General features: G+C 40.0%; 3 protein-coding genes across 8 annotated transcripts in view; 1 reads left to right on the forward strand and 2 right to left on the reverse strand.

The window, feature by feature from the left end:
* The window catches only part of LOC115622279, a 120989-nt gene that overhangs the window by 61937 nt on the left and 36595 nt on the right, over window positions 1-22457 (forward strand). The gene's annotated exons all lie outside the window — the stretch shown is intronic.
* Window positions 14430-16801, reverse strand: LOC115623227 (unconventional myosin-Vc). The gene is made up of 6 exons (XM_030517474.1): window positions 16732-16801; window positions 16234-16673; window positions 15317-16011; window positions 15004-15256; window positions 14684-14942; window positions 14430-14608 (listed from the first exon to the last, which is right to left on the reverse strand). Exons 1-6 carry the CDS (start codon window positions 16799-16801, stop codon window positions 14481-14483), a joined length of 1845 nt encoding a protein of 614 aa, XP_030373334.1. The 3' UTR covers window positions 14430-14480.
* On the reverse strand, window positions 18542-21931 carry LOC115623226. Of its 6 annotated transcripts, none has more exons than XM_030517471.1 (9): window positions 21055-21931; window positions 20378-20878; window positions 20185-20322; window positions 19829-20126; window positions 19702-19748; window positions 19586-19637; window positions 19379-19481; window positions 18931-19106; window positions 18542-18831 (listed from the first exon to the last, which is right to left on the reverse strand). In XM_030517471.1, the coding sequence occupies exons 1-4, from the start codon at window positions 21875-21877 to the stop codon at window positions 19837-19839; spliced, it is 1752 nt and encodes a 583-aa protein (XP_030373331.1). In that variant the 5' UTR covers window positions 21878-21931; the 3' UTR covers window positions 18542-18831; window positions 18931-19106; window positions 19379-19481; window positions 19586-19637; window positions 19702-19748; window positions 19829-19836. The 6 variants fall into 6 exon arrangements, with proteins under 6 accessions (XP_030373331.1, XP_030373332.1, XP_030373333.1 ...); XM_030517472.1 differs by having other exon boundaries at window positions 19379-19498; XM_030517473.1 differs by having other exon boundaries at window positions 18931-19096; window positions 19379-19637.

A 22457-nucleotide genomic window follows, 5' to 3' on the forward strand; every position in this document is an offset into this window, starting at 1 on the left:
CCACTTGTTCCGTTCACTTAGGAAGAGCATTAAGCGTCTGCATCGAGATGTACGGCCAGCCGGCTCAGAGATTTCCGGAGTAGCGCCGTTTCGTGTTTGCATTTATTGTTTATTGTCTGGCGAATAAAACATTTGTTGCTGTTGCATTAAACGCAAATGTGGGAGAGGGGCAGGCGAAAGAGAAGAGAGAGATAGATAGCGACAAATATGGCCGCCGCCTTCTTCCTGCCCGCTCCGACATATTGGTCGCGCCTCACTTCACGCTTCATATTCGGCAAGTGGCCATAAAAGTGGCACTGCGCTGCGTTCACGATAAAGGACGCAGGACGAAGGACAAAGACCATGGCGACTGTGGGCAATAAAAGAAAGTGCACGCTGCTCTGAAAAGAGAAATGAATTTTATGCATTTTGGCTGAGAAAAAAGCACAATTTAATTGAATCCGCAATGGTAGCGACAGAAGCTGACCTCCGCTCTCCGCCCTCCGCACGCCCACGCCACGCCCCTGACTGTGGCATCACCGTCGCCATTGCCATTGCCATTGCCATCGTCATCGCCATCGACGATTTTAATTTTCTGTTATTAAAGTTGAATACCGCCGTAGAATGTGCGCCCACCACGCCCTCCATTTTATTTATAGCTTTGGCGCATTTGCCACAAATTGAAGTGAACGGCTGTTATATTTCTTCCATCCCTCAACCTCAACCTCACTCGACCTACGACCCTTACACCCACCCCCTCCATCAGATGGTATGTTCTGCATATTCCGATTATTAATTTACATTACGTGGCGGACAATGCGATGCGATAATGAAGAGTGAGCGCCAATATGCAAAATTATTTTAAAATGCAACGAAAGAACAGCCTGACAGGAAGTGGCAGGAAAGCTTTTAAAGCAATTAATATTGGTTGAGACTGCGACGCATGCTGCCTCAAAACCCAAGCCAAAAAAAAAGCTCAGCTCAGGGCAAGCATTTCGCTATGAATTCATTCATAATTCATAATTAGTTGAAGGTGAGTTGGACAATTAACTATAATGAAAAGGGAGACCTGAAGTTGCGCGGAGGTGGGAATGCAATTCAGTTGAAAAGTGTTTTGCCTTAGCAAGCTCCCTAGATCTTAATACTCGCGGCGCTGAAATATGCTGACAGTAAGGATAATATATTGCCTTTTTGCCATGACACAAATTAACAAGCTTGTTGTCCATTTTCACATTATTCTTCATCTTCAAAATTTAATTCTGTGCAATTGTTTTCAAAGAATTTTTGATTGTTGAAATGACTGAAATGAATTTAAATTTATTTAACAATAATGATAAATAAAAACAGATAAGTGTGAATAATTGAAAAGCCCCTTGAAGTTGAAAAACTCCACATTGCTTATAAAATAAAAATGTTTCTGCTTTTGAGATTAAAGCATACTATTGCCAAGCAAGGGCGTATGCTGGGAGGGGGGAGCCGGCGGGAGCCGTTTCCCCTCCTACAAAAATTTTTGCCATATACAGTCGACCACACGTTCAGCATTATAACGCCCTATTTTGCCTTAAAATGGATCTGAGTTGGATTTGTTGAAGATTTTTCATTGATCATATGCATAAGATATTTTTTAAATGCATCGTGCATTATTTAATCAAAATTTTCATTTTTTGGCTCCCCTTTGGTAAAAGCTGCCTACGCCCTTGTTGCCAAGTAAAGCTATATAATACATACGGGACCAAAAACGTACCATATATATATTACAGTTTATTCAGAAATTAGTAATGTAATTTTCTATAATTAAGTCAAACTTGTTCAAACTTTTTTTTTAAGAAATTCATGTTTATCATAAAAATTCTCCTAAACAACACACCAAATGTATGTATATCGGACGATAACTAAACTCAAAGGTTATATCACATTAAATCTCTGAGCAATGTGCTTTTAAACTGAAATAAAATAAAAAGAGTGAGCAAGGCACGAACTTCAGTCCCATAGAGTTAAGAAATATTTCACATTTCTTCGCAATTGCAACTCTGTAACAAAAATTTGACAAAGAACTATTAAATTCTGATTAACACAAATTGCATTTATAATTTGCTGAGGTAAGTCTTCGTTTCGATTCCAAATCATTTAAGACTTATTCAATTTTTCCCTTATGCGATTCTATTATTTGCCTTTAAAAATGCATTGAAAACCTTCAACTTGCGCCTTATATTCGCTAGCAAATCAATTCTTCAATACCCTTCAAAAGCATTACAAATGGAAGATACTGAAGTCCACTTAGGGAAGATGTAAAAAGCATATTTTAAATTGGTTAAAAAATGATTCCATTTAGACGAGTGTGCTTCACTCTACTACGAACTTGGGTCATTCTTAAATTGCGATAAATGTGAGAAATGCGTACGTTTTTTCATCGTCGGTCACGTGGATGTAACGGTTGTTGTTTTTGCAGATGATGCTCTTGTTTCAGCTGTTCTTCTTCTTCTTGGCCATTATCTACAACATGCTAAAAAGTCATATTTTTCGCTCTTGAAACAATGTCAAGTCGTTGACAACGTTTTTAAGTGTGCTCGCACCGCGTGCCACTGCCAGACCTAGAGCCAGTGCCAGAGTCGGTGCCAGACTCGGTGCCAGAGCCGGTGCCGGTGCCGGAGTGAGTTCTCGCTAGCTATTTGCAGATGCGGACGCCCAAGCCGTGCCACGGCCAAGAAGCACGCCCCGCCGAGTAACTCAACACCAGAGACTGCTAATGGTATTTACATGTTGTTGTTTGAACCACTTCGTCCCACAAACACACACACACATAGCCATTTGTGTAAGTGGTAAGTGGAGGTAAGGGGTGTGGGTGCTATGGGTGCTGTTATGATAACCTTCGTCCTTTGCAGCAACCAGTGGCATGCACTGGTACTCAACCCTTGTGCTTCGACTGGCCCAGTTTGGTGGAATGCAAATACCCATAAGTGGCGCCACGCTCGACCGAGAAGCAACATGCGGGTCCTGTGCCTGCAAAGTCGATGCTAGTTGTGCTCTTTGAAGCATTGTTGTTGTTACTTGCGGCATTTAACGACCTCTAAATGTTCATCTAATTATGTTTACGTGCCCATGCCCAGTCCTAGCTCAGAGCCCAACCCCATTACGAAACGAAACAAAAACCATTAAAGCTTGAAGGACATGAAGAATGTCCAGTGGAGGAGGCTCGAATGTGGTGGGCGTTGGAGCTCCAAGGGCGTGCGCTTGGCTTGACACAAATCCATACGTTGACTTTTTGTTAATTATGAGGCCTTTGGGACGCGCTGTCCCCTAACGTGTTGTGCCTCGTAATGAGGCAATGTGAGATGAACGAAGCCAAAGTAAAGCATTAATTTTTGATTGGACTCAGAGCAGTCGACATTAATGACGGCAACAACGTGAATACGACTCTACCAAGCACTTCAGGTGCACACTTACGCAAAAAGTTTTGTCCTTGCGCCATCGTAACTCAGTGTATTGTAACCTAAAGACGGCATTACGGCACTGCCTATTTAACGACGGTTTGGTGTGCGGACTAAGGGTTAATAATACTCACCTTAATGGCTTCTTAAACTTGCACAAAAGTTAAAATTAAACATTAAACGTAAAATAGTTGCATCCCACCAAAATCTGGTAGAACTTCGTCAGCGCTGAGCAACTTCCGACCGGGGGGTTAAGTAAGACACACATAATGCGCATATATGGGTCAGTAATCCTACATTTTTCTGCCCATTGTTAATCTGACCCTTGGACAGCTGAATGGCATAAAATGTGCCCTACCATGGTAAATAAGCCTGAATAAGTGAAAAAATAAAGCTGTACAGGTCAAGGATAAGCCTGCTCTCAACCTGGCTCATATAATTCATTTTAATTAGGTTAAATATGCAATGAATAATGAAAGAACACCACGCAAAGAGTAACAAGAACACGGACAAGTGCAGAAAGCGGAAAGAGGGCAATGAGACCCAGATGAAGCAAATGAAGCATTGGGGGTGGCTTGAGGACTGCCTCTGTTCATCAGCAGGAACGAGTTCAATGAGATGCAAAGGACGATAAACAAACCCGCAAGCGTTGCTGGAAATGCTGCTCCAGCTACAGCTCCAGCTCGAAAAGGAAGGCAACGAGTTCTTGACTTGGCAGCACAAAAAGCAGCCAAAAGGCGAAACGTTGCAGAAAAGATGGAAGGCATGGAAAAAAGTTGAAAACCACCACAAAGTCATATTTTTCTTACCCAAAATGAAGAAGGCAAGAAACGTGTCTGTATGTGCGAGTGCGAGTGCGTGTACGTGTGCGTAAGGCAAAGGACCAGCAAAATGAGCAAAGAGCAGCAAAGAAAAAAAATGCTGTGAGTCTCACTTCAAGTTGAATGTTGTGGCGAGCCAAGCACACCAGTCGCCATTTTGCCGCACGTACTTCGAGTGTTTTGGTAAAATTAAAATTTATGAACAGATAAAAAAGCGTTAATGGGCGCACGCGGACTCTGGCCGACAAGCACAGACACTCACTAGCTGGAACGTGTGTCAGTGAGAGCTGCCAGCAGCTTGGTCCTGTTCCAAACTGAAGCAGCTTCGAACGCAGTTGAACGCTCCGAGACGAGTCCTTCCCAGCCATAAACGCTGCATTTTTATTTGGAAACGCAAGCCATACTCTACAAAAACACTTGCTGCAAATGTAAACAAAGATTTGGTAGAACTCTCAAGTTCCGGCACTTCTGCTATTTAGTTGAACACATTTAAAGTGCAGACTATATGGGTAGACTTCAAGTGTTAATGACGGCTAAAGTTTTTCTGTAAGAGCTGTAAGAGCTGTAAGAGCGAAGGCGCAAACGGAGGAATATGGCCTGCTAAATACGTATATTGGAAGATTTTGGGTCGCACTTTATAGCCTGCTGAAGAGTGGCCATTAAAAGGAAGAGGAAGGAGTGACTATGTTGCTTTTTAAAATGAAATGAACGGCTAATGAAATTCACCCAACGAATCGAAATAAGAAGTTTACAAAGTACTGGAAAAAAGGTTTGATAAAAATATAATAATTGTCTAAGTCTGTTTTATTTTGTTCACACAGTAATCCATTCCGGCATTCTTTTATTCATTTGATGTGGTAAATTAATAACATTCTGTATTCAGCAAAGCAATCACGTTTGTGTGTGGCAAAAACTTTTCTAAAAGAATTAACTAAGCGTGCCCAAGAAAACAATTTTCCCAAAGATCAAAATGATTTTCCATTCAGAATAATGTGTCCGCAAAGCTAATTCAGTCCGTGCTTTGAGTGACTAAATGACAAAAAACAACACAAATGCGAAATTAAATATTTTCCCAATTTAAAATGAAGGCATGCACAAGGACGAATTCTATTATGTCAATTAAAACAGTGTGCTTCGGAAAGTAGTCGGGTTAGTCGAATAACTCAATTCAGCTGGAATCACATTCAATTAAACTTTCGTTTGTCCAAATCTGGATATGAAGTTAGAAGGCAATTCTAATAATATATATTATTTTTTGATCTCAAATGCTTGGCTTGGCTTGGCTTAGATGGTAAAAAATTCACTACGGATATTGCCTTCGAGCATAAAAACATTTCAAACATTTAAAATTTTTTTTTTTTTTTTTTTTATTTTTCATCGACAAACAATGCAGTCGATGTACATTAAAAAAAAGAAATGAATACAATAGAGAACTTAAACTAAATAAACTAAATAAAAATAAAAAAATGCAAATATTTTCAGAAATATATCTACTATTCAGGTGGAATAACGATATTAAACTACCAGAACAAATACATTTGATTTGAAAAAATAAACTATCTCTGATTGGCGGCTCCTTAAGATGAGGTGCAACTTTTACTGATACGCAAATTTAAATTCAAATTATCTACACGAACACTTTCTGTAGATATCCTCAATTTGCATAAGAATATTTTCATTGAGTCAAACATATTGCCTTTAACGTTCGGTTTCGAGTACGTGCTCATAATGAATAAGTGCACATACGCATCCAATTCACAGATGGGGCCATATTCTGAGCTTTGCTAAGTAAATGAAACTGTTATTTGTTCTTTCCTGCGCGTATCTAAAAAATGATATGTAACTGGTTTCTTTTTTCATTCTCATTGCAGGTATGTAAGCTCAACAAGTAAACTTTTTGAACTGGCCACGAAGAAACAATAGCCATGAGCCATGAGCCATTGCCCAGGCAGAAGGCAAACTAATCTAATGAATTTATGTGCGTCCTTGCTCTGCACGGTGCAAGGCGAAAAACGCACAGGACAGCATGCGAAGGACTTTAACTGAAAGCACTTAGGCCCATAAAATATTCAAGCCGTGAACATGTGGAAAAAATTACAAAAGCAAGCGAACAGAGCCAACAATAAGAAGTGGCAGGCAGGCGGACAAACATGAAAAACAGCAACGAACCTACAAAGACAGTAGGAAAGAACAACAATAGCAACAACAACAACAAGAGAAACAATTCTGTAGACACAGATGCCCTCACAGAGTCGCACAATTTGCCAGTTGGAGAGCAGAGAGCGCGCGGAGAACTCAACCGTCCGGATAGAGCTGGGACAGTGTCTGTTCGTATCTGCTCGGCCTGTTGGCGCTGAAAAGGCAACCAAGCCAGCTACTGATTGAAAACAAAATTACGAGCAAGTAGTTGGCGATGCGGCCGGGTGGCCGCCAGATGGGCACGATGATGATGAGCTCCATAAATGTCGAGTGCGGGCAACGGAAGCAAATGGCGCCGCCGTCAGTCCCAATGTCGCACCAACAGCAGCGTCCAGCGGAAGTGGTGTAAAAAGGGCAAAAGTATGTGGCTTGTATGATTTGCATATAAGGACATAGTAGCAGTATCTGTCGATGGCAATTGGATTGTTGTTGTTGTTGTTATTGTTGTTGTTGCTGGAGCAGTGCCCACTTGGAGGGCCACAAACAGAACAGACGAAGAAGCGAACAGTGGAATAGGAATAGGATTCTATTTTTTCTCTTGCTTATACCTTACAGCATTAGTGTGCAGTGAATCACAAAGGATAATCAGAAAGGTATTTAGATACTCTACATTTTGAGACGGGCAGCTTGCCGATCTAAGAGTCAAAGCAATTGGCAGCATATATAACTTAGAATTTTTTAGATTCGTTTGATAAATTTAAATTATTGTGTACTTTGCCTAAGATATATTTAAAATTTAAATGTATCTCAAATATTTAAAATCGCTCTTTTTACAAAAGAAACCATATATTGCACAATTTATTTTAATACTTGAAAGACTTAGATTATTTTTTGCAGTTTGCTTTTGCAGTTGAAGGAATCGAATTATTTTATGTCATTACTAATTGGAAGAATTAAGAACTTTTTTATGAGACATGTTGCTTTTCAATTACTTCAATCGCTTGTCTAATATTAATTTTAGTCAGCTAGAAACAGCTTTAGAAATGTAAATCATTGCATCTTAAAGACAAGCATTTCATTAATCAGAAGTAGAAGCAAACGAAATGTAATTTGGAAAATGCACAAATTTCTATCCACAGTTTATATTGTATTCGCAGGAAAGAAATTGTACGATTATTTAAAAAACTGTTTGTACACTCTTTATACTTTTTTTGTGCATAAAAAACTCCTTACATTAGAAATGACATGTTCTTCGAGCTTATTGACTCCTTTCCATTGTGCCGGCGGCCAAACATGCACTGGCGTTGCGTGTAAGTGGAGGCAGCAGACGCAGTCGGTTTCACAACGCGTTGCGGATATTAAGCATGTCCTTAAGCTTAAAATGTCAATAAGTGCAACGATCCGAGGCTAAGCAGTTTACATTGGGTGCCCGAGGCGAGACTTTGGCTGCAGCTCCAAGGCACTCGTCTCCTCAACCCTCCACCCCCCGGACATCCTCCTCTTCGAAATCTGCGAACAATGCCTTCTTCGTATTCACATCCTCACTCTTATCTGTCGCGTATCTTTTGGTTTGATGTTACATTCATTCATACACACACACACACACACACATTTATACACAGATAAGCGGGTTTTTGTATGCATTTTTCGTGCCTTTGCCATTTCTGTCGCACCCCCTACCCCGACACCACGCCGCGACCCCGACCTCGTTTACTCTTTGCGCTCTTTCCGACATGCAAAATTATTTCGGCTGCCATATAACGGTACAGTGGATTATGTTGCATTTACATGCAAGTCTGTTAGTTTAGATGTCGCCAAAGTTCAGCTCAGCTTCTTAGAGCAAAATCGAAAGGGACGTGCAGACATGTCACACAGACGTCGCCAGCGGCTGCCAGCAGGCAGGGAGGGAGGAACAAATGGTAGCTGCTGGCGGAGCCGAGGCCGGAGCCCTGCATTCAGATAATGTCTGTTGCCTGGCCCGCCTTATTTATAGTATATATTCGTACTTCGTGCAAGTAACTGTGGCTGCACTTTAAGTGGCAGAGATATGAATTTTTATGCACCAAAGTAATAAAAACGTATACTACCCGTAGATTGTGGAAATGCATGCAAAAGTTAGTTCAACATGACTAGACGAATTAAGGTACTTTACCAGCCAAGACATGGTGCTTCTAAATACAAACTTACCAAAGAGTTGAAACTAAAATAATAAAACGAAAAATTAATTCTCATAAAAACACAAACTTTTGTAAATAAGCTGTCAACAACTTTTACGACCTTTGTAGAATATACAATAAACTAATCTGACTCCCAGCTACGCTTTGAGTAGAAAAAGAATCAAAGCTTTCCACAATATATCTTTATCTATCCATGCTGCTCATTGGTTATCAACACCAAGACCTTCAGCTTGCAATGCATACGAAAACAAAAAATTTTCTTATTATTACTTTGTTTCCTTACAGTATGCTGTTAAGGAACAATCGGCTTAAACAAAATCGTTTCACTAACACTAGACCACAAAAACAGTTCCACAAGCCACCTGTTAAGCTTGATCAATGGGAGCTACATTTTCTGTTTGTTTCACAACTAAGAAAAAAAAAACTTAAGCTTTGTTGCTCTTCTGATTTAAGCCACTAATGAAACTTTCTCTTATAATGGTGTCTGCTTTGCGCAACTTTTTACTAAAGACAATGGCTTTTTGTGCGCCAAAATCGATATCGTCTAATTAATGTTTAAAGCGCCAGAAAAACTTATGTGCCTCGCACAGTACGGGTACTTCCCTCCCACCCAAAATCTAACGCCATATCTGCTGTGAAGCAACGGGCCCTGGCATTCAACATCAAGACAAAGGAATGAGCGGCAGCAGCGCAAAAAAATGTCGAGTGTTGTCTCGAAGACAAGATTTATGCTTTACCAATATTTTTAGCGCAATTTTTGTTCGTTTTGCAGTCAAATTTGCTACAAGGACACGCAAACAAAAAGCCGGAGCAGGGCGCTAACTTTTCTCGGGAGTAGGAAGGGACGACACGGGGCGGCAACTTACGCGAACCGTGAGGGACCTTTTGGGGCAAAAACACATGTCTATATACAGTGGATCCAATTTATAGTAAACGGACAGCAACTGAACTGTTTAAACTCGAATTCCAGATTAGGCTCGATTGTGGACTAGGCCGCTATTGTATTATTGTTTGAGAAGAGTTATTTATTGTAGTTTGGTTTCATTTTCAAATTATGTTATTAGCTTTATTTTATTTATTAGTCTGAAGCTGTTCGTAAATATAGTTAGAAATTAGTATACGGGTATATAAAATAAATTTGACTTACGTCGTTCTATTGTAGAATGAATCAAGTGTACTTTATTCATAGATCATTTTTTAAAGTGCAACTATAATGTGTTGCCTTTCAATATTTTTGACCTTTTCTTATTTTATTCTATTTTATTGTTTTACATCAATTTTTTATTAAAAGTCACATTATGACAAAAGACAAGGAAATACAAATTAATTTAAGCAAATGAAGAAGATTTTTAAAATATGAATCATTTTTAACGAAATTGCTTGGCTCTTCAACTTTCAATTATAAAGGCAGCGAATCGAACTTTGTTGTAAATTTAAAATTGATAAATTAATTAAATATGGTCGAAAATTTGACCCTAGCAATGGAATTATGCCCATTGTCTAGACCTCTACAAAATGGCAGTAAGAAATTTAGATTTATTTAGCGTTGACGGAACGAGGGGCCACAAATGCTTTAAAGAAGTCAAGTGTGGAAGGAAAAACGCAAATTTCATTTGGGCGGTTGCAGCTGGCTGTCTGTCGATGGGCGGATTGGGTGATGTGGGCGTGGCAACTGGCAACAACCGATGCTGACTCGATTCAGTTTGGCAGCGAAGCATAACAATACGACAAGCCATTGAAATATTATGATTGACTTTTATTACATGGAATTGCAATTTATTTTACTTAACAACAAACACCGGCAACAAAGCGAAAGCAAACGAAATCAGTGACAGAGACTGAGGCAGTGGCAGTGGCAGAGGCAGTGGCAACACAGTGCCAAAGCCGGAGCCAAAGCCAGAGGGAGAGCACAAACAGCAGCCTCGAAAACGGATGAAAAGTAGCAAAAATTTGCATGAAAAGTTATAAAGAAATTACGGTATTTATCATTCGCAGAATTGCGCGTACGGCGTGCTTGTCCGGCGACCCGCACTTCGCCATCCACAGTCCGCTGAGACACGCAGCCGGCATCGACATCAGCATCCAACATGGCTGCCTGGTCCGGCATGGCCGCTGGAAAAGCGTTTCCGTTCATTTATTTGCGCGACTGTCAAACACACTCACACACACACACACACACACACACACCAAGCACACACATACACACATAAGCTTGAGGGCGGTGCTTTTTGCACCCAACTGGATTTCGACACTCATTTTTGTTGCCGTATTTTACACAGAGAGTTAAAACTTTTTCGTGGGGGCAGCAGAAAATTTAAATTTATTGTTTTGCGGTTTTATTGAACGGCTACGGTAACGCCCGCCCACGGCTCACAGCTCCCATCACCCATCAACTGCCTTTTTGGTCGTTTGCCTCGGAATTAGTTGCGCCTAACAAAACATGGGCGTTTGATTTACGGTCCAAGCGATTGAAATTACTTAATTATACCAAAAGTGGGCTAGGTTGCGACTCGTGCGATGTTCAGTGGCTTTAATTAGCTTATTCCGCTAAGCGTTTGTCAACTTTGACTTTAGCACAGTTAATTTTCCTTTAGACTTAACACAAATGCGCCAAAAATAAATAAAACAGAAGTCACTTAAGCGGCTGCTTAAGCCTTCAAATGAGACATGGCCTATTTGTCTAGAATTTAGCTGATTACATATTTATATATGATTTAATAAATATTAGCGGCTTATTCGGTTGATGGCGTTCTGTTTATTTTTGTTATTTGCTTTTAAAGCGCTAAGTAGCTGCACAAGCGTATCATTAACATGAATAGAAAATACCACAAATCGTTCTTTAAAATAAAGGCAGAAGAAATTACTATTTCCTTTGAACGTATGACAAATGTTATTTTGATGATTAAATTGCCAATTTAAATAAGAACAACAGGGATGAGTCCGATTGCGTCGCTATGGAGCATTATGTTGAAGCATTAATTCTAAAGTTGTGCAACCTGAGTCGCTCTGCAAATAAAGTTTAATAATTCTTTGAATTATAGTTTCAAAAGGCACTTCCTATCATATTTCCTATCATACTGGAAATCTGTAAGGTACTTATGTATATTACTTAAAACCACCATTTACTGTTTGAAATACAGAATAACACTCCATTGGATGCAGTTGCTTCAACTTCAAGAGCTATTCTACAGTCGAAAAATAATTGTAACAGCAATCATCATTCACAATCTAACTGGCAAAAGGGCTCTCGTTTTGTTAAAATAAACCGAAAACTGCTCTAACTCAGCCTCTCACCACAATTCCAAAGCAAAAAGGCAAAATCCATTATAATGCCTGCACTCGGACTGTATTTAAGCACCATGACAACCATATTGTGATTGCATTGGCTTTGATGAGTTCTTGTAGTATAATCCAAAATAATTAAAATTTCATTAAGTCGCAGGCAAGGCTCCCAGTAGTCCGGCAAGGAGCAGGTTGCCATTACAATTTGCAAGTTGGCCGGCAATTCAACAGACTTCTATTGCACAACCACAACCCAAGAATAGCCTTCATATTTCAATGTTAAAAGCTTCTTTTTGCAGCTCCGAGCTCCGAGCACCGAGCTCCTTGCACTTCCTATCCTTGACTTTGTTTGGCTAGGCGAGCTCAGTAATAGCGCACAATATCGTCATCGTCCAGGGCCACTGCCATGGGCCAATGACTCCTGCACGCCTTTGGGGCTGACTGGCTTCAACCGCTTTTGTTTTACCGTCTGGCTGTCATGGCAGTTAGTTCCTGTGGCCAACCTTCAGCTTTCCTCACAGCGCTTCAGGTGTTTGTCAATGATTAAAAATGCAGCAAAGTTTCGCTTTTCTTTATCTCTGCGGTTCTCATCAAGTCGGATTTTTTCTTGAGATGTGCGCGAGTTGAAAATGCCGCACGATGTTCAAGTAACACCAGAAATTCGACAGAGAGTTTAATTCTTAAAAATTTAGTTATGTCAGCATTCTTATAAGAATGTATTAGTTAATAGCTTATCATTATCATTAAAAGTTCCAAGAACCCATTGACTAAGAACATTTGCAAAAACTATAGATGTGCGACTTTGTCACGCGCACATCTCTGCTCCCTGCGATTTATAGTGTGTCTGTGTCCTGCGCGTTTTCCAGAAATTCCAAAGAGAGTTTAATTCTAATTAATTTAGTTATGTCAGTATTCTTTTTAGAGTTTAATAATTAATAGCTCATCATTTACTGTGTATTGAATCATTTTACAAGTTTCAAGAACCCATTGATTAATAATTAATTGAAGATTGCTGAAATAGCAGAACAGAAAAGTGTTGCCTTTTTCTGGACTTGCTGTCAGTTTTTAGATAGCACGAACATTTGAAAAAACTACAGATTTGCGACGTTGCTAGTCACGCGCACATCTCTGCTACATATCGCAGTGTGTGTCTGTGTCCTGCCCGTTTGCTTATACCCGTGCACATCTACTGTGGTTTATGTCGCCGTTGTTGACATTTAGTTGACATACACAGCACTGGCCCCAGCCCTACTCGTTCCACTTGCCAAGGAAATGGCGCCAAGTCCGCCTTGTCAGTCATGCGGCACATTTCCGGCAACAACAGACTCGGACTCGGACGCAGAGCGAGAGCCAAGCCCGAACCCAGACCAATACCAAGGCAATGGATCATCAGGCGTCTTTGTTTACGCGTCGCCACTGAGGTTCGCAGCTGCCCCTGCGGCATGCGGCATGCGGTCTGCATCCTGTGTCCACTGTCAGCTCGCGTTGATTGCTTGACGTCAGCTGCTGCGCTTTATTGTTGCAAACTAGAAGGCGACAGCCATAATACACTCCCCCTGCCCTCCCGTCGCTTCGCCACAACATACTCACCATTTTCACTTGCTGTAAACAATTTTTGAAAGGTTATTTTTCATGGGGACAGCATGGGCCGCAGCCTGCTCCGCTTTGCACTTCATTTGCCGTCATCTCGTCCTCGCTGCACTAAATTTTGTTTACTCTCAGTTCCCTCTTAGTCTTTATGCCTGTGCTTTGTCGTAGTCGTGGTCGTAGTCGTGGTTGTGGTCGTTGCATGCACCGCCTGGACAGCTATTTGTTATGTCATTTGGCTCAAGCCGTTGACATTTATCCAACAGCATGAGCGCATGGCCAACTGATATTAAATCGCACAGAAGGGATTTCGATTTGTTGCAAAGACTTAGCATAACTTGCAACATTCCGCTTGAATCTGCAGTTATCAACATTAAAGGATTTGCTAGTTTATATATCTGGACAATGCAAATGCTGAAACAATCCAAACAATGACACATTTAAATCTTGTCTGTTGAACTTTGAATTTAGTTGAATTTAGTTTGCAATTTTACATTTTCTGGGCATTTCTCTCAGTAAACGTAGCACTTGCGTGAGCAAAACCACTTTCTAACTAAGGACTTGCACAAGACTTGTTGTTAGTGCGAGAAACAATTTACTTTTATAATTAAATATTTGCATTTTTCGTCAATTCAATACACATTTTTCCCTATAAAGAATAATTCATTTCTTCTGAGCCTTTCTAAATTATAATTTGCGGGCTATAAAGCGCCAACAAAGTACAATTTAAAATAAGTTAAGGCACTGTTTCCTTTTAGGTCTCATCAACATTTAAATCGAAAAAAAATGTCTGAAGTCATGTACACAGAACAACATACTTCTAGGGTCAACTGTCTGAAATCTGAAATGAAATAAACATAATTTGTCTATATTTCTTGAAAAATAATTTTATTTGCGACACTTTTTATTCTGAAGTGTAAAGGTGAAACGAATACCGTGCTGTGGAAAAATAATAAACTTTTAAAGCTTTTCATTTCGATGACGCCAAATTTACGCGTTATTGGTTTAGTGGATAATGTTGGTTTCGCTTTTTTGACAATTCTATATTCCAACACTCTGCAGTCCAACTACTTTCGGCGAGCACCCGGCGCCGGTCTGAAAGGTTTTCGTCGTGACTTTGAATCAACAATAAGCAATGATTGGCGTTTGAGAAAGTTTCGCGAAGGCACTTCACTGTCATCATCTGTGGCAGCAACTGTGTGGTGGGGGGAGAAAATTGGTGTATGGAAATAGTCATTTGGAATTCCAGAGCAGCTGTCCAACAACTTACCTGCTGCAGGTGCCTGTTCCGGGGAGGATGATGAGGTGCCCGCCGCACGCTGTGCGCGTCCAGCAAACAGATTGTAGTAGCAAATGGGCATGGGTGGAGGCTTCTCACCATCGGCGGCGGATGGCGATTTAGGTGGCTGCGGGGGCTTGTACTCATCCTGTTCCTCCACTACCTCCAACTCCAGCTGAGGTATTTCCATGGGTGGCACATCCTGCAGCTTGCTCAGCTCTTGGCAGCGTTTTATTTTAAGCTTGAGTATCTGTGTAGGGGAAATGTCCAAAGAAATAAAAGCAGCGCTATTAAATAGCTTGCAGGCTAACCTCAATTAAATCTTCGTCCTGTGCGGTGTTTGTCAAATAGTTCGGCAGCTCGGATACTCTTATATGCAGCTTGCGCTCCGGCATATCAATATTGCTCTCGTCCACCTCCTGTATCTTGAAGATCATTTCACAAATTCGCTCTTTCAGATATTTGAGCACCCCCATAGACTTCTCGGCATCTTCCATATCTAATTTGCGCTCCAGCTCCATAGCAGCAATATCATTTTTAATTTTTTCAATAACCTCCTGATTGCTGTAAATACTCAAAGATTTTTAGCCACTTAGTACAACGCCCGTTCCTCATCAGCCTTACACTTCGCTTTCCTTAACATCTGAGAACTTGGAGGCCTCAAGCTCACTGGTGAGCGCCTCACGCTCTGCCTCCAGATTGGCTTTTTCTGCTTCAGCAGCCTTTCGCAAATAGTTTAGACGTGCAGCGGATTCCTTTTGTGCACTGAACCGCTCGAAGACCTCATAGGGTGATGTGGCACCTGAGGCTTCCATGAGGTCTTTGAACAGTGATTCCATATCGCTCGTCACGCTCTCGAGCTGAGCCACAGGCTCCTCCTCCCCATTCTCCGTCTTTGCCGTATGCTGATCACCGGAACTCGAACCCACGCTGTCCTGATGCACTAGGGGCTTGGTCTCGGCGAACAGCTTTCGACCAATACGCTCCAGCTCTACCTTCCGTGCCTCGACTTGTTTGCGAAAGTCCTGAGCTTGGCGTTCGCGTGATTTCTGTGAAAGATTTGCCTGCTGCTCCTGCCTCTGCAGGACGATTTTTGCCGCATCTCGCATTTCAATGGCCTCGTTGTGCACCTTCTGTAATCGATTTATCTCAGCCTTCTGATCGCTAAGCGACTTTTCAAGCTCACGTAAACTACGCTCGAAGCGCTCCGCATCATTCATGAGCGATGCCTCGATGGATCGATATTTTTTGCGAATATGCTCCGCCTCCATCCACTGCACATTTGTCCGATGTATCTCGTTTTCCAGCTGGCAGACAAGCTTAAATGCAAAATGAAACCTTTAAGAGTACCGTAAAGATACCCCTCATTCAAAGGGCATCACATAAAAAGCTTATGCGTAAAATATCGGACTATACCCAGCAATCTAATTATTTGTTTGCGGTTTTTATATTCCCAAAGCATGGGATTTTCTTACTCTCTCCGCACAAGTCTCTTTCCTTATTAGATTTGCTTAATAGGTCTCTGCTTAAATGTCTCTCACCTTACGATTTGCATCCTCCTCAAGCGTTTCAGGCGGTTTCTCGCCTAAATTTTGACTTTGTGCTTCCTTGCTGGCCAAAAGTTCGCGATATTTCTCAACCATTTGGGTAAAATGTTTCTGGCGCGTTTTAAATCGATGGCGTAGCAAATCCAATCGCTTGCGACCCTCCGTTATCTTCAAGTCGGTCAGAAAAATAGCATCGTCAACATTCTTGGCACCTATCGGATACATAGCCTTGCCCACTATGATGGTGGGCGTTGCAGCTGCCTTTTTTGCATCGCCAGCCTGCTCCTTGATTACCACTGGCCTCTGCAACGGATTCCTCAGACGACTCGTCTTCACCGTCAACTCCTTGATTTCCTTCTTGAGCGTGGTAATGGTGTCGCAGTTAATGCGGTTTTGTTTTTGCCACTCCGCCGCATTAGCCGTCTTTTGGCCCTCTATGGAATTTAATTTACTGATTTTGTAATTCACCCAAGTGTTAACTTAAAAACTTGCCTGCAAGCAATATACGCTTTTTAATTTCATTTATTTGGCTGTTTAGTTCATTCAATTTTTCAGATTCCATACTTGAAGCACTGTTCTTTGAATAATGTGTAAAAAATGATGCCTATCGGAGTATAATTTTGTTTAATCAATGCATCGTTGTTGTGGCAACGAAATTTGTAAGACCGTCAGCTGGCAGTGCTGGAACCATAATTATGAATGGTTGCTAACAACAATTCAAACAGCTGTTACAACCTCTATTTTACTGGAAACATTTCCAGGTTAAAAGAGTTAGTAGTAGTACTTAATAGGGGTTAAATGATGAACGTGCGCTCATCATGGGTCCACATTTCGAGCTAGTTGTTTACAATTGGGGAGCTCTGGAGCCCCACAATTAATTGAATTTCAAATTAAAATCAAAATTGATACATTCCTACATGTATTTAGTATTTATATATACATAAATAATACTTAGTTCCTTCGGAATGTCCATTTATGTTAAAATTAACTATGTATTAATACCTTCTACCCTTCTATGGCAGCTTCATAAAAGTGTGAGACATACAAGCAGTTCACCGATTTTTATAAATCTCCTTGCCACTAATTTTTCCACCAATCGTCCGACAGCTATATCAAATAATGAGACTACATATGGATTGAAATAACCTTGAATGACCGTACATGTTCGCAGGTATTAAGTTAAAATTGTTTATACGGATGTACTAACAGACGGACGGATGTTTATATCGATTCGTCTCATCATACTGATTATATAAACGAGTATGTACCTATATTTTACATTAAGACTGCATCTGCTACATACATTCTAATATATAATGTCCTATTAACCCTTCGAGTACAGGGTAAAATGAATATGAATCAATATAAATTTAAAAAACTGCTATCTATATAGTACATACCGTCTAATCTTTATATGATTTAGTTACTTTTTATAGCCTGTACCCAAAGGGTGAATGGCTATACTAGTTTTGTGCGCATGTATGTAACACACAGAAGGAGGCGTGGCAGACCCCACAAAGTATATATATTCTTGATCAGGATGAGAAAACGAGTCGATATAGCCATGTCCGTCTGTCCGTCCGTCCGTCCGTCTGTATGAACGCAAGGATCTCAGAAAGTATAAGAGCTAGAATAACCAAACTTGGTATCCAGGTTCTCCTAAGTCCGAGAAAGTACGAGTTTGTATTTTTTTTTCTGATGCACCCCCCCACTCCCCCGCAATTCGTGTTTTTTCTTACAACTTCCGTAATTCTCGGAATTTTGAAATCAATTTTGGTAGGTACATCCAGTTAGTACTAATGTGTCCGTGTGCCAAATTTCATCATGATAGGTTAATTCTGAAGAAAGTTATAGCCATAAGTAAAATCGCTGCTCATGCGCTGCCTGCAGCTCTGTCTGCAGCGCTGCCCGCAGCTGTTGTTGTTGTTGCTGCTTTGGTTCAACTTTGTGCTGCATACATACACGCATATAAACACGCATAGGTACGTGAAGTAAATGTATGCTGTTAAAACTGAACATAATCATGTATTCTAATTTTATTTAATTCATTTTTTTTAATAATTTTATTTTTTTTTTAATTTTTTTTTTAATTATTCTTTTTTGTGGAGAGTACAGGGTATTTTACTGTCGGGCTTGCTCGACTTGTTTGATGTTTATATATTAATGGTGCTGCTTCTAAGTAATTCCGTATACTATTTCATAATACAAACAGCTATACTCTGGGCATATATTCAAGGCATTGCTATTCCTAGAGTATTATTATATTTGTTCAACTCTCGTTTAATTATTTGAAAGAAACCTATTTTGTTCACGGAGAATAACACTGTATTATATATTTGGTAACATTTTTTCAAAATAATTTCGCAAGTTATAACAATAATTTTAATGATAATGACCACGGCCCATAACACTGATAATATGTGCATAGGGATATTGTCTGGAATTTGTACGCATTTTCTCATTTTTAAATTGAACTGCGATGTAACACACTCTACAGTTCATTGAATTTGACGAGGAAGTTTTAAAAACGGCTCTTCCATCCAACTCCTGGAAAATTACATAAACGTGACTTTAAACATTTTTGCTCCTTTTCTGTGACAAGAAAAGCGTAAAAAAGTCAGCTTATTGCTTGAATCAACAACCTGTAAAGCATTTATCAATAATTTAACAAAAAATTAAATAAATATTCACCTCATTTAATTTGGCCAGCAATTATTTCAAAATCTCGGTTCATATATTTACAAGTAACTCCTTAAAACCGTAGTTCAGTTGCTTCAATTTCAAATAGTGTTGTAGCCATTACAAAAATAATAACATCAGGGAATTAGATATCACTTTCAAATCACGCCGCTCCAATCTGAAGAGAACTGAATAAGTTTCTATAGTGATTTGAACAATTTTCCTCTTGAGATCAATTAATAAATATATGTAAATTATTTACAGATATCCTTGATTTAATAAAGTAACTAATCCCACCTTCTTTAATTTCATTCAAAAAACCTCGAAAATTGGTTAGGTTCATCAAAACAAAAAAGGGGAAATTAGTGGATCTTTCCTGTATACACTACATTTGTAAGTCTTGTGTTATGAAGACATTTTCATTCTAAGTATATGGTTTTAATGTATTTATAAAACTCACCTTTCCATGCCGGTCAGCAAATTTTATTTCACAAAAAAAGAAAATAAACGTCCTTGAAAAAGAGTCAGCTAATGAAACGAATTAACCCACTGTTGTTTTCAATCTACAAAACATTTAAATCTTTGAAAATTTTATAACTTGGTCGTACCATTTCCTTCCACTTAAGCTAATTTAATTTTGCCAAGAACTCATTCAAAACATAATTACAATTTTGTTGTTTGCGGTGATTCCTGTAAGTATGTTGGCAAAACTTTCCGAACTAAAAAAATAATATTTCAATCTTTATCAATTCAATTGCATAGAAATGTTGACGTTCTTCTTACCATTTCAATTCAATTCAATTATTTCAATTTGGCAAAGAATGGGGCAACTTTTAAAAACATCGAAGTTTGGCAGATCAATATCGCAAAAATTAGTAAAGTGAATAAAAGTTTAGTTAATGCATCTCACCATTTCCATTAATTCAGCTCGCTTCGTGTGGCAAGGCATCCTTTAACAGTCTTTAGGAAATCAACTGCTGTTTCGTGCTTCTGGAAGCGGCAAGCCAAACGTTCCAAGATACCATTCGGTGATTTGGCAAAGTTTTGTTCCGCACAGATGCAGCTACTAGAATTGTCGCCCTTGAATTCTAGCTTGAAAGTGTCGTGAAGTTCTGTATGCAGAAGCAATTCGCCACTTTTAAGGTCCCACATGAGTACGAAATACCTATTGGATGCTGCCATTTGCCAAATCTGCGTCTTTCCTTCACCTATTGATAGTAAAGCGCTAATGTCAGCTCTTCTAAACCCTATTGGATCTCAACTCACCTCTCTTTATCCACTCCTTATAGTTGTTGAAGAAATATAATTTGCTAAACTTCTCGAAAATCAGCTCTCCATTTTCTACAATTTCGTGAGCGCTAATTCTACCAGACAATTTGGCAGACCTCTTTTTCACGTTCCTCACTGCTTTGGAAATATGTATTTGATGCTGAACTTTTATTTGAACCCTCATACTCACATTCACTGTTCTTGGCTTCTTTTGGGGAGGGATTTATCTCTTCCTTCAAGTTCACATTTCTAAGCTTTTTAGTTTTTTGACCATTTTTATGCTCCGGTACCGTCACATCCTTCTTATGAAGGGGGTTTTCTTTTGAATTCGCGCATGTAAACACTTCAGTTGCACGAGTATTTTTCTGTTTTGGTTCTTGCATATCCCGAGCACATTTGATTGAAGCTGAGATTTCTTTATGTTCGCCATCTATTTCGGAATCGGATATTTCTTTTAGCTCAAGAGACTCCTTTTCCGCTGGAGGTTGCACCATAAGCGTCGAAAGTGGTTTCGTCTTCAGAATGTGTAAAATAGGATGAGGAATAAGCACAGCGGTTCCTGGAGCTCGTTTGTTCACTAGCCGAAAGGCTCCATTTGTGGCCGGGCTCTTCGCAGACATTCCTATGCACTTCTGAGTCACACCGTAAATTTTTCTAGGCGCAGTGGATGATTGAGACGCACTTCGGAAAGCTTTGAAAGGGAAACGAAAGCAATAATAAACGAAATCGTAGAAAGCGCATGCAATCGTATAACTTCAAATTATTAATTTGTCATGAATATAGCTCATATTTGAAATTTTTATTATGTTTAAATTGATTTCATGTTCATGTCCTCACACAATCCTTACTCAGATAACTTATACATACCCAATGCAGGATGCACAGGTGCATTCAGAGAGCTCAACGATGAAGATGATCTGCAGTCGGTTGCCGAATCCCGATGCACTTTATCGCCAAAGCTTTGTCGCATGCTTGGTTGTATCAATGCCTTTGCCGTAAAAAAAGTACTAAAAAGGCTTAAGGGACGTCTTAATATAGGCTTTGGATCCGCAATGTTAGGCTTAAGTTGAACTTGCGACGCTTCGATGGCATCGCGCTTTGAAACTTCCTTTGCCTCATTGGCAATTAGCTCGTCGTCTTTAACTTTGCACCCCTCCAGCTCTACATTTGGTAAGAAATGGCTTTTCTCTGCTGGGCCACAGACCGCATCCCCACCACCAGACTCTTCAATCTCCGAAGCAAAAATGGTTTCCACTTTTGGCAGCTCTTCCTCGACAATGTTCACTTCATGGACCATCCTTCTCTTTTCTGCCACCGGTGTAGTGTCAACTGCCGCTGACTCGAATCCAAACAACTCGTCAAAGTTCAACTTCTCCGGCATTAGATCGAGGGCGGCTCCAGGTGTCAATGTGTCGAGCCTTATCTTGGCTTGTGTCAAGTCTAACTCGGCTTCTATAGTAGGTGCCTGTGAGCTGCAACTGAACTCATTAAACTCCCCCACATTGGTGCTCTGTTTGACTTCGACTGGTTTATTGACAAACGGCGTCAATATCGGATCCGGACAATCGAAAGTAATATTATTCACGGGTTTTTGTAATGGCTTTACATCCAGTGCATTAAACTTTTGCTCCGATTCCAGACGACAATCGAAGTTAACCTCGCCAGTTGGTAATTCGTTTTGTTCCGACATTTTTTTTTACTATTTGTACTTGTTATTGAAAATGAGCCAAAAATAAATTTTTTCAAAACTGTCCACACAAAAAATACGAAAAATATATGTTTCCTGTTCACTTATTAAAGCAAGACTGAATGATATGTGATTTTTCTACTGACATACCTGAACCAAAGCCACCTATAGCTTTAAAAACCCGACCTATGCGTGCAAACATTAGCGATAAAAACAAAACAGCTCTACTATTCTTAATTATGCGTATCGTTGCTTCCCTTTCCGTGTCTGATTTATACGACACACATTTTTATTGACTGCCCATCTAAAAACTTTTCCCATTGTGCCAGGCTAATGGATCTACTTCTTCAGTAAATTAGCGACCACTGTGTCTAATTACCAATTACGCGTGACTCAACGGTGCGTATGCGTAACCACAGAGAACTGGAACGCACATGAGCCTCAAATTACCAAGTCCCCTTTTGACTTTTCACTGAACGTCCTGCAAACAATTGAAAACAGAAAGACACATATTCGCAACTAACGTGAAAAGTTCTCGTAGCAAAACGAGCGGAAGATATTCTTTTATATATAGTATACGTAA

The sequence above is a fragment of the Scaptodrosophila lebanonensis genome, unplaced genomic scaffold, assembly GCF_003285725.1.
Source record: "Scaptodrosophila lebanonensis strain 11010-0011.00,11010-0021.00 unplaced genomic scaffold, SlebRS2 tig00000043-arrow-pilon, whole genome shotgun sequence".
Lineage (NCBI taxonomy): Eukaryota > Metazoa > Arthropoda > Insecta > Diptera > Drosophilidae > Scaptodrosophila > Scaptodrosophila lebanonensis.

Bases quoted from the DNA above. Each gene is read 5' to 3' on its own strand.
- LOC115623227 (XM_030517474.1), bottom strand. From the start codon at position 16,801: ATGGAATCTGAAAAATTGAATGAACTAAACAGCCAAATAAATGAAATT. The intron at 16,012-16,233 runs GTGAGAGACATT...TTTGCATTTAAG, and splicing joins AGGAGGATGCAAATCGTAAG to CTTGTCTGCCAGCTGGAAAA. The intron at 14,943-15,003 runs GTTAGCCTGCAA...TCCCCTACACAG, and splicing joins AGGACGAAGATTTAATTGAG to ATACTCAAGCTTAAAATAAA.
- LOC115623226 (XM_030517471.1), bottom strand. From the start codon at position 21,877: ATGTCGGAACAAAACGAATTACCAACTGGCGAGGTTAACTTCGATTGT. The intron at 20,879-21,054 runs GTATGTATAAGT...TCCCTTTCAAAG, and splicing joins ACCTGTGCATCCTGCATTGG to CTTTCCGAAGTGCGTCTCAA. The intron at 20,323-20,377 runs GTGAGTATGAGG...TTTCCAAAGCAG, and splicing joins AGAAGCCAAGAACAGTGAAT to TGAGGAACGTGAAAAAGAGG.